General features: G+C 38.7%; 1 protein-coding gene across 1 annotated transcript in view; it reads left to right on the plus strand.

Moving 5' to 3' along the window:
• LOC126457534 (ankyrin repeat domain-containing protein 6) overlaps positions 1-13636 on the plus strand; it is a 722889-nt gene that overhangs the window by 668631 nt on the left and 40622 nt on the right. Inside the window, exons 8-10 of the mRNA XM_050093890.1 lie at positions 1928-2026; positions 2146-2352; positions 4225-4404. Coding sequence (XP_049949847.1) covers positions 1928-2026; positions 2146-2352; positions 4225-4404 — 486 coding nt within the window. The remainder of the gene's footprint in view (positions 1-1927; positions 2027-2145; positions 2353-4224; positions 4405-13636) is intronic.

Genomic DNA, 13636 nt, shown 5'->3' on the forward strand with positions numbered 1-13636 from the left:
TTGTCCTCCTCCAAATGAGCTTGTGCTCTGTCTCAAATTGTCTGTCCTTTCTTACTCTATCCTACCTTCATTTTCCACATATGTTTCCAAATTTCGTAATTTTGGCATATAAATATTTCACAGGCTGCAAATGGATACAAGGCATGAAATGGCTACTCATCTAAAACAAAGTAAGCTACAGACATACTTTATTAACATCTTCATCCACATTTTGTTTAACTTTATGAAGTCTGAAACAGTACATACTTACTAACGACAACCTGGCTTACATAAGAAACTGAATTGTATCTTATCCATTAATTAGCTGAGCTGCTAAAATATAGGAGTATTAATAATTGTCAGTATGTATTATTAACAGGGTAACTCTGACAGAAATTTATCATTTAGCAAAGGCAGTCATTGGCCACATATCTCATTACTAGTTATACATTTCAAAAATATCTGCCTCCACAAGGAAGGTCATTGATGCATAATTGAATGCTCACACTAAACACAGAGACAGACCATCTCCAAAGTTAAGCATTCAGCAGGTCAACATGTCAACTTAGAGACCATATAACAATACGTATGTGGGCTGCAGGGCAGTAGTTTATTTTCCAATTCAAGAAGGGCAATGACATCTGGGCACCCAGAACAAGCTGAATCTTTTCTGGTGCCATACAGAAGCCACCATTCCAAGTAATTACCTATGCGAATCACACTTCACAGACAACAGAACTTGGCATCAGCAGAAAGACTCCACCATTCCATAGTCAAAACATCACTAGAGTTACAGCAGTTGTTTGTAGAAGCACACTTTTAAACATATAAGGTGAAGAAATTCCCTTTAAGTGCAAGATAGAGTCCAGTAGTTATACCTTTGCAAGAAAGATATGAGGGGCACTCAATAAGTAATGTAACACTTTTTTTCAGTTGAAAAAATACTGAATTTGCTGTGGGATATTGTGGAATATTCCTGCTTCAGCCCCTATAGTTTCATGAAGTTCCAATAGGTGGCGGCACTATACTTAGCCTTCAAAATGGCATCTGTAACAGAGGTGTGTTCCAACAGAAAGCTGCCTTTGAGTTTCTTTTGGCAGAAAACCAGAGCATCACAAACATTCATATGTGCTTGCAGAATGTCTATGCAGACGTGGCAATGAACAAAAGCACTGGGAGTTGTTGGGTGAGGCGTTTGTCATCACAACAAGGTTGCGCAAACCTGTCCGATCTCTTATGTGCTGCACAGACACAGACAGCTGAGACTCCTGCAATTGTCCCAATTTCCATCTGTTTGGCCCAACAAAGGATCTTCTCTGTGGGGAACAGTCCCTGGAGAATGGGGAGGTTATTGATGCAGCAAGATGTTGGTTCTGACGTCGACCAGACCTACAGGCAGAAAATGTGCTCCTGTTTCTTTGCAGTGACACTGGGGACAGTGTTACCACATGAAGCCAGAGTAATTCGATGCATGTATTATTTGTTGGTGCACATTTGGTTCAGAGGACTCCTGGTGTCAGTCATGTAGTGCACATCTGGATTGTTATTGAGAGGGGGCTATGTGTGTACCTTGAGCTTTGTTGCTATCAACTACTGTGAATCTGAGCGGATACTGAATGTTAACGAATCACCATGGCTCCCATTCCTTTTAATTTCTCGTGAGGTGCATGTCCAATAAGTCAGTGCCAGCAAACACAGTAAAACGAGTGCAAAATACAACTAGAAGTTACTGTACTTCAGTTGCTCACTAGCATGTATTAACATACATATTGAAACTAGTCACATTTATCTTCAAAACTATTGTTAACTATTATGTAGACAACAACAAAACATATTTGCATTCCTTAATTAAAATTTTCTTTGAAATTTTAAAGCAATTATTATGTAAACACCATCACCCATATTGAGCTGTTAAGAAATCATATGAATTTTGACATGCTATTTGCAGAATGGTGACACTGCATTGCACATTGCTGCAGCTATGGGTCGCAGAAAACTTACAAGAATATTGTTGGAGGCTGGTTGTGACAAAAGTCTTAAAAATAAGGTATAATGTCAATAAAAGAAATTTTAATCATTTTTATTCATGGATCATATTATAATGCAAAAGGTTTTTCCTTGTCATTCACATATTTGTATTAAGTCTTATTAGCAAATTTGTTTCAGCAAAATGAGACAGCAAGAGATATTGCTTTACGGAAAGATCTAAATGAAATTCTCTCTATTCTGGACAACTGCCCAGTATCAAGGGCAAAGTCAAAGTACACAAAGACTGTCCGTGAGAAGGAAATAAAGAATGAGAAGAAACGGGAAAAGAACGAGAGTGGGACAAGTAGTAAAGACAGCAGCACCCGTCACAAAGATAAGAAGAAGGTTCGTTAATATCTGTTATTTCAAGCTTATTATTGCATCAAACTGATAATTGGTATTTAAATGTGCAAGCAGGATGTAAAAAGCAAGTTGATTTATTGCTTTTGAACAAAATTGTAATCTATGTTCATTCTTACGAGAAGGATGACATTTTGGGTTCCAGAGGTTTTATTTTAGACTGACAGTACTATTTATATGATTACTTATCCAATGTTGCAGGTGTTAGATAATAAAAAATGTAACAGCCTTTTTATTTAGTATCCATACTGGATCTTATGAACACCACAGCAGTTACTGATTGTTGGTGAATAGTGCAACAAGCTACAAACTGTTTATTTACATTTATCAACAGTTGCAATTTTTTTATGGATGAAATTTTCATTCATCAATAATATTTGTCCTTTGGATTACTGGTAGTTTTGGAAAACATAATCTTAATAGATATTCCACTTGTTAATATTCTACGTCACAGTTTTCTGCGGTAACTAATCATTTAAAAAGAAAGCAACTATTGCATGAAAGTAAACAGTGGGAATAACTTTTGATATTCATCCACAATTGTATAGTACTTAGCAAGATAGATATTTGCTAATGAAATTTGTCATAAATAGTCGATCACAGATTGAGAAGAAGAATAATATCCACTGCTGCTACATTAGAAGAAAAAAATACATTTTGTCTCATCATTAAGACTGTCAGTGGCTGACAAAATGATTGAATATGCAACCACAAAAATCTGTGATTATTTGCCCAATAACAAAGTTTGCATGTAGTTCACAAAACATATTTTCAGTTTAAACTGAAATTGCTTATTCTGGACTATCATTCCCATCTGTAGATAAATTCTTAATTAAAACTAGCAGCTTGTTTAACATGGAAGAAAATTGTGTTACATTGTTGCAGATTTTGAGTATGTTTCACTAGTAGCATGAGTAATATATTCACTTTTATTAAATATAAGCCATTTATTTTTTGCTTTGTCTTGGGTTATCAATTATCTAACTGGGTATATGTGAGTTATCATGATTTCCTCTCCTATGCTTCTATCTTCGTCTAAAAGTAGGACTTACACCCAACACCTTCAGTTATTTTCTTTAATATATTCCAGTCTCTGTCTCCCTCTGCAATTTTCGACCTCTCCAGCTCCCTCAACTACCATGGAAGTTGTTCCCACCCCTGGATGTCTTAACGCATGTCAAACCTCCTGTCCCTTCTTCCTTTCCTCACTGATTCTGTAAAGAACCTAATTTCTTATCTTATCCATCCACTGAATATGTAGCACACTTCTGTAAACCTTACCTCAAAAATTCTGATTCTTTCTTTTCTGGTTTTCACAGAGACCATATTACCTTCTGAATCATGTTAAGCTCCTGACACATATTCTCTGAACCTTTTTCTCTCAAATTAATGCCTTTCTCTGATACTAGCAGGCTCCTTTTGCTCTCTTTGACTGTGTTAGTTTGCTTTTTATCTCCTATTAGCTTCATCTCCCTTGTGTTATTTTTTTCCAAGATAGCAGATGGCCTTCACTTTATCTACTATGTGGTCCTCAATTTTTATGTTAAGCTATCACTAATCCCATTTCTGCCCCTTGTCATTATACTCATCTTTTGTTGATTTACTCTTAGTCCATATTCTGGGCTCATTAGACTGTTGATTTGAGTCAACAGTTCCTGTAATTGTTCTTCATATTAATTGAAGATATCAATGTCATCAGTGAAGCTTGTCATTGATTTCCTTTCACCCTGAATTTTAAGTCCACTCCTAAACCTTTCCTTCATTCCTTCTTATATCTAATCATAATTTAGTCAACTTGTGTTTTAAAGGATAAATTGTTACTTGTATCAACAGTAACAAACTTTTGTTTTTTTCCAGCACAAAAACACCCATAAGGTGCACTTTGAACGGCCAACAGGCAAGCAGTGGTCACCTTACGGATGTCATTACTTTCCAGATCCTAAAGCATTTCCACAACCAAATCTGGATTCCTTACCACAAGAGCCTCTGAAAAAGGGTGAACAATATTATCTAGATTTAGCTGGAAACATTCGAAAGGTAAGAAAACAAATCATCAAAGGTCTCCAGTTCCTATATCGTACCATATATAGGATGCTTGTTTTAACTTGAGATAACCAAATATATCGAAAATGTTGCAGTGTACAAAAAAAAAAAAAAAAAAAAAAAAAAAAAAATCTGTTCTGGATTTGTGGATTACAGGGAGCATCTGTCTGTGCTACAGCTGGATATCTCCTAACCATCCGTCTTGCATCAGCAGGTCTATGTTTTATTTTCAAATGGGAACTCCACCCCTCCCCCACATTTTTATTGCATATTCAGATTCTATGCCAAAAAATACTTATGGTTTACTCAAACCATTGTTTCCCTTTTGTGATAGATGGTACTGTAACCAGCAAATATCCAGAGCGCCTGTTTGTTGTTGCAATTAAGAACCAACACACTTGATTCTACATTTAATTTAGGATGTAAATGTAAAACTTGGTGTTTCAGTGGCTAATACTGATTTTCAAACATTACTTGAGTGTTGCAAATGTGATTGTGCAGAGGATAGGGAGAACAGAGGTAGTAATGGGATGGTTGTGTCTGATGATCAGCAACGCAGGTATGGCATGAGTCACACTGTACTGTGCATGTTCAGAACAGACTAGGCATCAGTGGAGGTTGTTTACAAGTAGTGCACACTTCTTATTTGCATTCAGAGGCCAAGGTGAATGTGCAATGAAAGACCTAACCGAGTTCCAAAGAGAGCAGATTGTGGGGGCCCGATTAGCGGGAGCATCAGTAACCAAGATAGCCAACTTATTGAATGTTTCAAGATCAGCTGCTTCAACAGTCATGACAGCCCAGACAAAATGTGGAAAGACATCATCACGTAAATGTGATAGTTGATGCAAATCAAAACTAAATGACAGAGATTGTTGTGTGCTAACATGAATTGTGTCAAAACAACACAAAACTACGGTGACTAAAGTGACGGCAGAGCTCAATAGCCAACTTTGGGACCCCGTATCTATCAACACCATCCGCTGAGAACTCCATAAAGCAAATATTCATGGACGAGCTGCTATATCAAAACCATTAGTGACAACAACCAATGCAAAGGAGCATAAAATAGGATGTCAGGAGCATAAATCCTGGACAGCATCACTGGAAACACATCATATGGTCCAACAAGCCAACATTTTCATTATTTCCAACATCTGGCTGGGTTTATGTCTGGAGAATGCCAAGAGAAGCCTACAATTTTGATTGCTTGATTCCAACAGTTAAGCATGGAGGTGGAAGTGTGATGGTGTGGGTATTCATATCATGGTATTCTGCTGGTCCCATCATTACTCTCAAAGGCCATGTTACAGCCAACAATTACGGGAACATGTTAGGTGATCAGGTGGACCCCATGATTCACATGTTGTTCCCCAACATGATACCATATTTCAGGACGATAATGCACGCATTCATATAGTCAGGACAGAATGAGGAGCATACAACTGAACTGTAGTCTCTTACCCGGCCAGCACTTGAACATTATCAAACTCTCGTGGGCGGTATTGGAGCACAGACTCCGGAGTAGATTTCTGCCTCCCTCATCACTACAGGATTTAGAAGAGGTTCTGATCGAAGAGTGGCATATTATTCCACTGGAGACTATACAATCATTATATGCCAGTATTTCAAGAAGAATTACAGCTGTGTTATGGGAAAATGGGTGTCCAACCCATTATTAACAAACCATTCCCAAGTAAGTACAGGTGTTCACTTTATTTTGTCTATCCCTTGTACAATAAACATAATATGACTAGACATTGACATTTGTGGCAAGCAAGCTACTCATATGGCAATGTAGTTTTCTGTTCTGTGGTTGTAGTGAGTGACCAAACAAAGAATGCTTGATTTTAGTGGCCATCCTGAAATACTGCCGTCAGGGTGACTGATTTTGGCATGTGTTTCCATCCAGCTGCCATAAATATTGTGCTGGCTACTATGCGGCTACCGACAGAATACAAACCACAACCATTTTAATCAGGTCAAATGTCCATGAAACGAGTGACAAATGGTGAGGCAACAAGACTCCCCAATATCAAGCATCCCAATGGGAACAGACCTGGATCATGCTTAAGATAGTTTCTAACAAGATAGTGAAACAGCTACCTATATTGTACTGTACAATCAAATTTGCAATACTAAAGTACATTTTGAACATAAATATCAATTATTAGAACACAGAGGTTTACATTTACAACACAAATGAAAAGTAGAATCAAATGCATCAATTCTTAATTGCAAAAACGGGAACACTCAATATTTGTCAATTACAGTACCACCTACCGTGAATGTAAACACAGGTCTGAGGTAACTGTACATATTTTTTGGCTTAGAAGCTGGATATGCAATAAAAATATTGGGGGGGGGGGCAGGTTCCCATCTTAAAATACAAGGTTGAACCTGCCCACAGAGGAGGAGTGGTATTAGGAGGTGTCCAATTGCAGCTCAGATGGATGTCCCCTTTCCTAATATTAATTTCTCACGTAGAGCATTGTTTTCATATGATGGATCATTTTTGTGATATTTAGATGCCTCAAATTAAAAGAAACACCATGTATATATTGCCATACTTATACTTTACGGGAATGAGGGAGAGAGGAGGAGAGATGGAGTGCCTCATATTGTAAAAAAGCCTATCACTGTGTTAATTGGTGCAACAAACCCCAATAAAGCTGCATAGATTGGACTTTTGATTCACTTGAGAAATATTCCTGTCCACTGCCCCACATTATCTTTTTGGCTACATTTGATGCCATCAGCCTCTAAAAAATGAACAGTTTGAAGGCAGAGTGAAAATTCCTTGGTTGGCACAGAAATTGTGGTGACATCTATCAAGTTTTGTTTTTGTGATGATGATAGATACTGCATAGCAATATAATTGAATGTCAAATTAATCTTTGAAGCTTTTTTTCTTTATATGGATTCTTGAAGAAGTTACATTGTGAGTGTACATTTTTCCTTTCAAATGGATAAACTCATGTACCATATCATTACGAAATGAACATAATTTGGACAGTCAGAAATTTGTCTGAAGTTGGTGAAGCTTTTTTTTAAAAAAAAAAAAACGAGTAACTCATAATGCTGTCTTCATTACAAATGGGCTTTAAACTGCACCTCCTACTTCAATGTAGAGCCTACATCGGTGGTGCTGAGGCTCACGCACATGAGCCAATAGGTGCAGCTATCTTTAAAGTACTTCAGTCACTCCATGGACTCGAGCAACAAGGTCCTCCACTGGTGTTGCAGGTGTGCCATACACCATACTCTTCATACTACCCCACAGAAAAGAGCTGAGAGGTGTCAGATCTGGAGACTCTGCTGGCCATGGAACTGGTCCACCTCTACTGATACACCAATCGGGATATGCGACGTGGAGGTCATTCAGCAATTTGACATCAGAGTGTGCTGAAGCTCCATCATGTTGCAGTCTCACGTCCATCTGAACATTTTGGGGCACTACATGCAATAGGGCAGGCAAAACTTCTCTAATAAATGTGAGGTAGGTTGGTCCTGTTAGTGTGTTTGGCAGTAGATATGGCCCAATGACATAGCCACCAATTATCCCAACCCAGATGTTGATACCAATCCTGTGTTGGTGATTTTTAATCATCTATGTAAGTGGATTTTCATATGCTAAAAATGTGCATGTTGTGTAAGTTTAATATGTTGCCTCTAGTAAATGTGCATTCATCCATGAATAACATCAAGCTCAGGAATTGTGGCTGAGATATGCATTGTTGTAAATACCACTACGCAAACTGCACCCCTTAAGGGCAGTCTTCCTCCCGTAATGCCTGGACCCTCTGCAGATGATACGGATGGAACCAGGGTTCATGGACAAGATGTCACATGGCTCTTTTATGCATGTGCAGCACGTGTGCCACTGCCGAGTGCTGGTGGCTGGGTCCTCTTTGAACGCTGTCAGCACTTCCTTCTCCAACCATAGTCTTCGAGCTGAGCATGGATGAACCGCATCATGTTTTGGCACTTATTAAAGGCAAACAGTAGACTGGGGATAGTATTTGCAAGTACCAAGAACCAAATGCTACTGAACGAACACATTTCATGCAGAGAATACTTACATCCTACTTTATGGCTTCTCTGGAGCATCTCTTGATGGGCACGAATGTAGGTATATGTGTTTGGAAAATGTTCCACATACAGTCTTGCAGCAGCTCTCCCATTGCAATCCACTTTTCTATATGAAAGCACAATGTTGGTGATTTCCACAGCTGTGTACTGATACATGTCACACAGCTGTTAACAATGTTACTGCAATGGCAGATCACATAATGTTTGCACTAGGATGTCACAAGGGCCATATGGAGGAATGTAGTGCATGCACAGAAATGTCATTAGGCTCAGGTTGTCCAAGTAGTACACAGCTGGCTAAAGGATTGCATATCTTCCATATTACAATACCACAAATAATCGGAACAAACTGTCAGAACCATTCATTCTCAGGCTTTAACACTCTCCTGTGCACAAGCCATTCATTTCCGAATATGGGTTTCTTCTTGAAAACCAATCAGTTTGCCTCGCTGTTCAACATACTAAACATTTTCTTTTTTTTTTTTTTGGGGGGGGGGGGGGTCAGTATGCATGTATATACATTTTAAAAAACCCTATAGCAATGTAGATGATGCTGAGCCAAGTAATTTAATACATGAGACAAGGGGCCGCAAATGTCAGGAAATACCACAAAAGTGGATGACAAATTTTGAACACATAACGTCACCAGATGTACTTCACTGCATGTGGAGCAGTGTTGCCTATCAGTCTGTCATCGTTGACCATCCCAACCCAAGAAGGTTCTAGGCCTACATTTGCAACTTTCAAGCATGGGGCTCAGGGTTTGAGTTTTGTGTCTGGCAGGTAGTATTTTTTTGCATTGCGTTAGACAATTACGTGCTTACATTGAGGTAAGATTAATTATTTTATATACTGGTCTTGTGGTTTCCATTGGTTAGTTGCAAAGTTTAGCACAACAAATACGTACTGTATTGCATCACAAATTATTAAGTATAAGCTTCTGAAATGCACCACTACCCGTAAATGACCTAAGTGTTTTTTACTAAACAAAGTCTGTAAACAAAAAAGGGGGACAAAAGGGAAGAAATAAAAAATTAGAACAGCTTTTGCTTGGATACAGGGAGGCCAATAATAAAGTAACTTCTAAGTTTACGATAGATCACAATTACAAAAGAGTATTGAAAAACAGAAGCAACGAAACTGGTGTTCTACTGTTTTAAGTGTGGAACGTCAGATCCCTTAATCAGGCGGGTACGTTAGAAAATTTAAAAAGGGAAATGGATAGTTTAGAATTAGATATATTGGAAGTAAGTGAAGTTTGGTGGCAGGAGGAACAGGACTTCTGGTCAGGTGACTATAGGGTTATAAATACAATATCAAACAGGGGTAATGCAGGAATAGGTTTAATAATAAATAAAAAAATAAGAACTTGGATAAGCTTCTATGAACAGCACAGTGAATGCATTATTGTAGCCAAGATAGATACAAAGTGCACACGCACACACACACACCACAATATTGCGAGTTTACAAGCCAACTAGCTCCACAGATGATGAAGAGATTGAAGAAATGTATGAGGAGATAAAATAAATTATTCAGATACTTAAAGGGAATGAAAATTTAATAGGAATGGGGGACTGGAGAAATTCGATAGTGGGAAAAGGAAGAGAAGGAAAAATAGTATGTGAATATCGGCTGGGGGAAAGGAATGCAAGAAGATGCCACCTGGTAGAATTTTGCACAGAGCATAATTTAATCATCACTAACATTTGGTTTAAGAATTTTGAAAGAATATGTAGAAGAGACCTGGAGATATCAGAATGTTTCAGATTGTTTATATAATGATAAGACAGAGATTTTGGAATTAGATTTTAAATTTTGCAACATTTTCAGGGGCAGATGTGGACTCTGACCACAATTAATTGGTTATGAACTGTAGATTAAAACTGATAAAACTGCAAAAATGTAAGAATTTGAGGAGATGGGACTGGATAAACTGAAAGAACCAGGGTTTGCAGAGAGATTAAGAGGAAGCATCAGGGAACAATTGACGAGAACAAGGAAAAGGAATACAGTAGAAGAAGAATGAGTAGCTTTGAGAGATGAAATAGTGAAGTCAGCAAAGGATCAAGTAGCCTAAAGTACAAGGCTTATTACAAACCCTTGGGTAACACAAGAGATATTGAATTTCATTGATGAAAGGAGAAAATATAAAAATGCAATAAATGAAGCAGGTGAATGGGAATACAAATGTCTATAAAATGAGATTGACAGGAAGTGCAAAATGGCTAATCAGTAATGGCTAGAGGACAAATGTAAGGATTTAGAAGCACATATCACTAGAGGAAAGGTAGATGCCACCTACAGGAAAATTAAACAGACCCTTGAAGAAAAGAGACCCATCTGTATGAATATCAAGAGCTCAGATGGAAAACCAGTCTTAAGCAAAGAACAGAAAGCAGAAAGGTGGAAGGAGTGTGTAGAGGCTCTATACAAGGATATGTACTTGAGGGTAATGTTATGGAAATGGAAGAGGATGTAGATGAAGATGAGATGGGAGATAAGATACTGTATGAAGAATTTGACAGAGCACTGAAAGATCTAAGTCAAAACAAGGCCCCGGGAGTAGATAACATTTCCTTAGAGCCACTGGTAGCCTTTGGAAAGCCAAACATAACAAGATTCTTCCATGTAGTGAGCAAGATGTGTGAGACAGACAAAATGCCCTCAGACTTCAAGAATAAAATAATAATTCCAATTACAAAGAAAGCAGGTACAAACAAGTGTGAAAATTACTGAATTATCAGTTTAGTGAGTCATGGCTGCAAAATACTAACATGAATTCTTTACAGACGAATGGAAAAACTGATTGAAGCCGACCTCTGGGAAGATCATTTTGGATTCTGGAGAAATGTAGGAACATGCAAGGCAGTACTGACCCTATGATTTGTCAAAGAAGACAGGTTAAGGAAAGGCAAATCTATTTATAGCATTTGTAGACTTAGATAAAGCCTTTCACAATGTTGACTGGAATACTCTCTTTCAAATTCTGAAGGTAGCAGGAGTAAAATACAGAGAGCACAATGCTTTTTACAGATTTTACAGAAACTAGATGGCAGTTGTACAAGTTGAGGGGCATGAAAGGGAAGCAGTGGTTTCTCTAACAAATTTGAGGTTTGTTGACGACATTGTAATTCTGTCAGAGACAGCAAAGGACTTGGAAGAGCAGCTGAATGGAATGGACAGTGTCTTGAAAAGAGGATATAAGAGGAACATCAACAAAAGCAAAGCAAGGATATTGGACTGTAGTTCAATTAAATCAGGAGATGCTGAGAGAATTAGAGTAGGAAATGAGATGCAAAAAGTAGTAGATGAGTTTTTCTATTTGAAAAGCAAAATAACCGATGATGGTCAAAGTAGAGAGGATATAAAATGTGGACTGGCAATTGCAAGACAAACATTTCGGAAAAAAATAAATTTGTTAACATCGAGTATAGAATTAAGTCCCAGGAAGTCTTTTCTGAAGGTATTATATGGAGTGTAGACATGTATGGAAAAGAAACAAGGGTTATAAACAAAAGACAAGAAGACACTAGAAGCTTTTGAAATGTGATGCTACAGGATAATGCTGTTTCACAGAGGAAGACCGCACTGCAGTTCCTTCTCTAAATCCTCGCACAAACGAAAAAATGGCTGACATCGAAATAAGTGTCCAAGGAATAGAAAAGCAACTGGAATCACTCAATAGAGGAAAGTCCACTGGACCTGACGGGATACCAATTCGATTCTACACAGAGTACGCGAAAGAACTTGCCCCCCTTCTAACAGCCGTGTACCGCAAGTCTCTAGAGGAACGGAGGGTACCAAATGATTGGAAAAGAGCACAGGTAGTCCCAGTCTTCAAGAAGGGTCGTCGAGCAGATGCGCAAAACTATAGACCTATATCTCTGACATCGATCTGTTGTAGAATTTTAGAACATGTTTTTTGCTCGAGTATCATGTCGTTTTTGGAAACCCAGAATCTACTATGTAGGAATCAACATGGATTCCGGAAACAGCGATCGTGTGAGACCCAACTCGCTTTATTTGTTCATGGGACCCAGAAAATATTAGATACAGGCTCCCAGGTAGATGCTATTTTTCTTGACTTCTGGAAGGCGTTCGATACAGTTCCGCACTGTCGCCTGATAAACAAAGTAAGAGCCTACGGAATATCAGACCAGCTGTGTGGCTGGATTGAAGAGTTTTTAGCAAACAGAACACAGCATGTTGTTATCAACGGAGAGACGTCTACAGACGTTAAAGTAACCTCTGGCGTGCCACAGGGGAGTGTTATGGGACCATTGCTTTTCACAATATATATAAATGACCTAGTAGATAGTGTCGGAAGTTCCATGCGGCTTTTCGTGGATGATGCTGTAGTATACAGAGAAGTTGCAGCATTAGAAAATTGTAGCGAAATGCAGGAAGATCTGCAGCGGATAGGCACTTGGTGCAGGGAGTGCAACTGTCCCTTAACATAGACAAATGTAATGTATTGCGAATACATAGAAAGAAGGATCCTTTATTGTATGATTATATGATAGCGGAACAAACACTGGTAGCAGTTACTTCTGTAAAATATCTGGGAGTATGCGTGCGGAGCGATTTGAAGTGGAATGATCATATAAAATTAATTGTTGGTAAGGCGAGTACCAGGTTGAGGTTCATTGGGAGAGTGCTTGGAAAATGTGATCCATCAACAAAGGAGGTGGCCTACAAAACACTCGTTCGACCTATACTTGAGTATTGCTCATCAGTGTGGGATCCGTACCAGATCGGTTTGACGGAGGAGATAGAGAAGATCCAAAGAAGAGCGGCGCGTTTCGTCACAGGGTTATTTGGTAACCGTGATAGCGTTACGGAGATGTTTAATAAACTCAAGTGGCAGACTCTGCAAGAGAGGCGCTCTGCATCGCGGTGTAGATTGCTCGCCAGGTTTCGAGAGGGTGCGTTTCTGGATGAGGTATCGAATATATTGCTTCCCCCTACTTATACCTCCCGAGGAGATCACAAATGTAAAATTAGATAGATTAGAGCGCGCACAGAGGCTTTCAGACAGTCGTTCTTCCCGCGAACCATACGTGACTGGAACAGGAAAGGGAGGTAATGACAGTGGCACGTAAAGTGCCCTCCGCCACACACCGTTGGGTGG

The sequence above is a fragment of the Schistocerca serialis genome, chromosome 2 (assembly GCF_023864345.2).
Source record: "Schistocerca serialis cubense isolate TAMUIC-IGC-003099 chromosome 2, iqSchSeri2.2, whole genome shotgun sequence".
Classification (NCBI taxonomy): Eukaryota; Metazoa; Arthropoda; class Insecta; order Orthoptera; family Acrididae; genus Schistocerca; species Schistocerca serialis.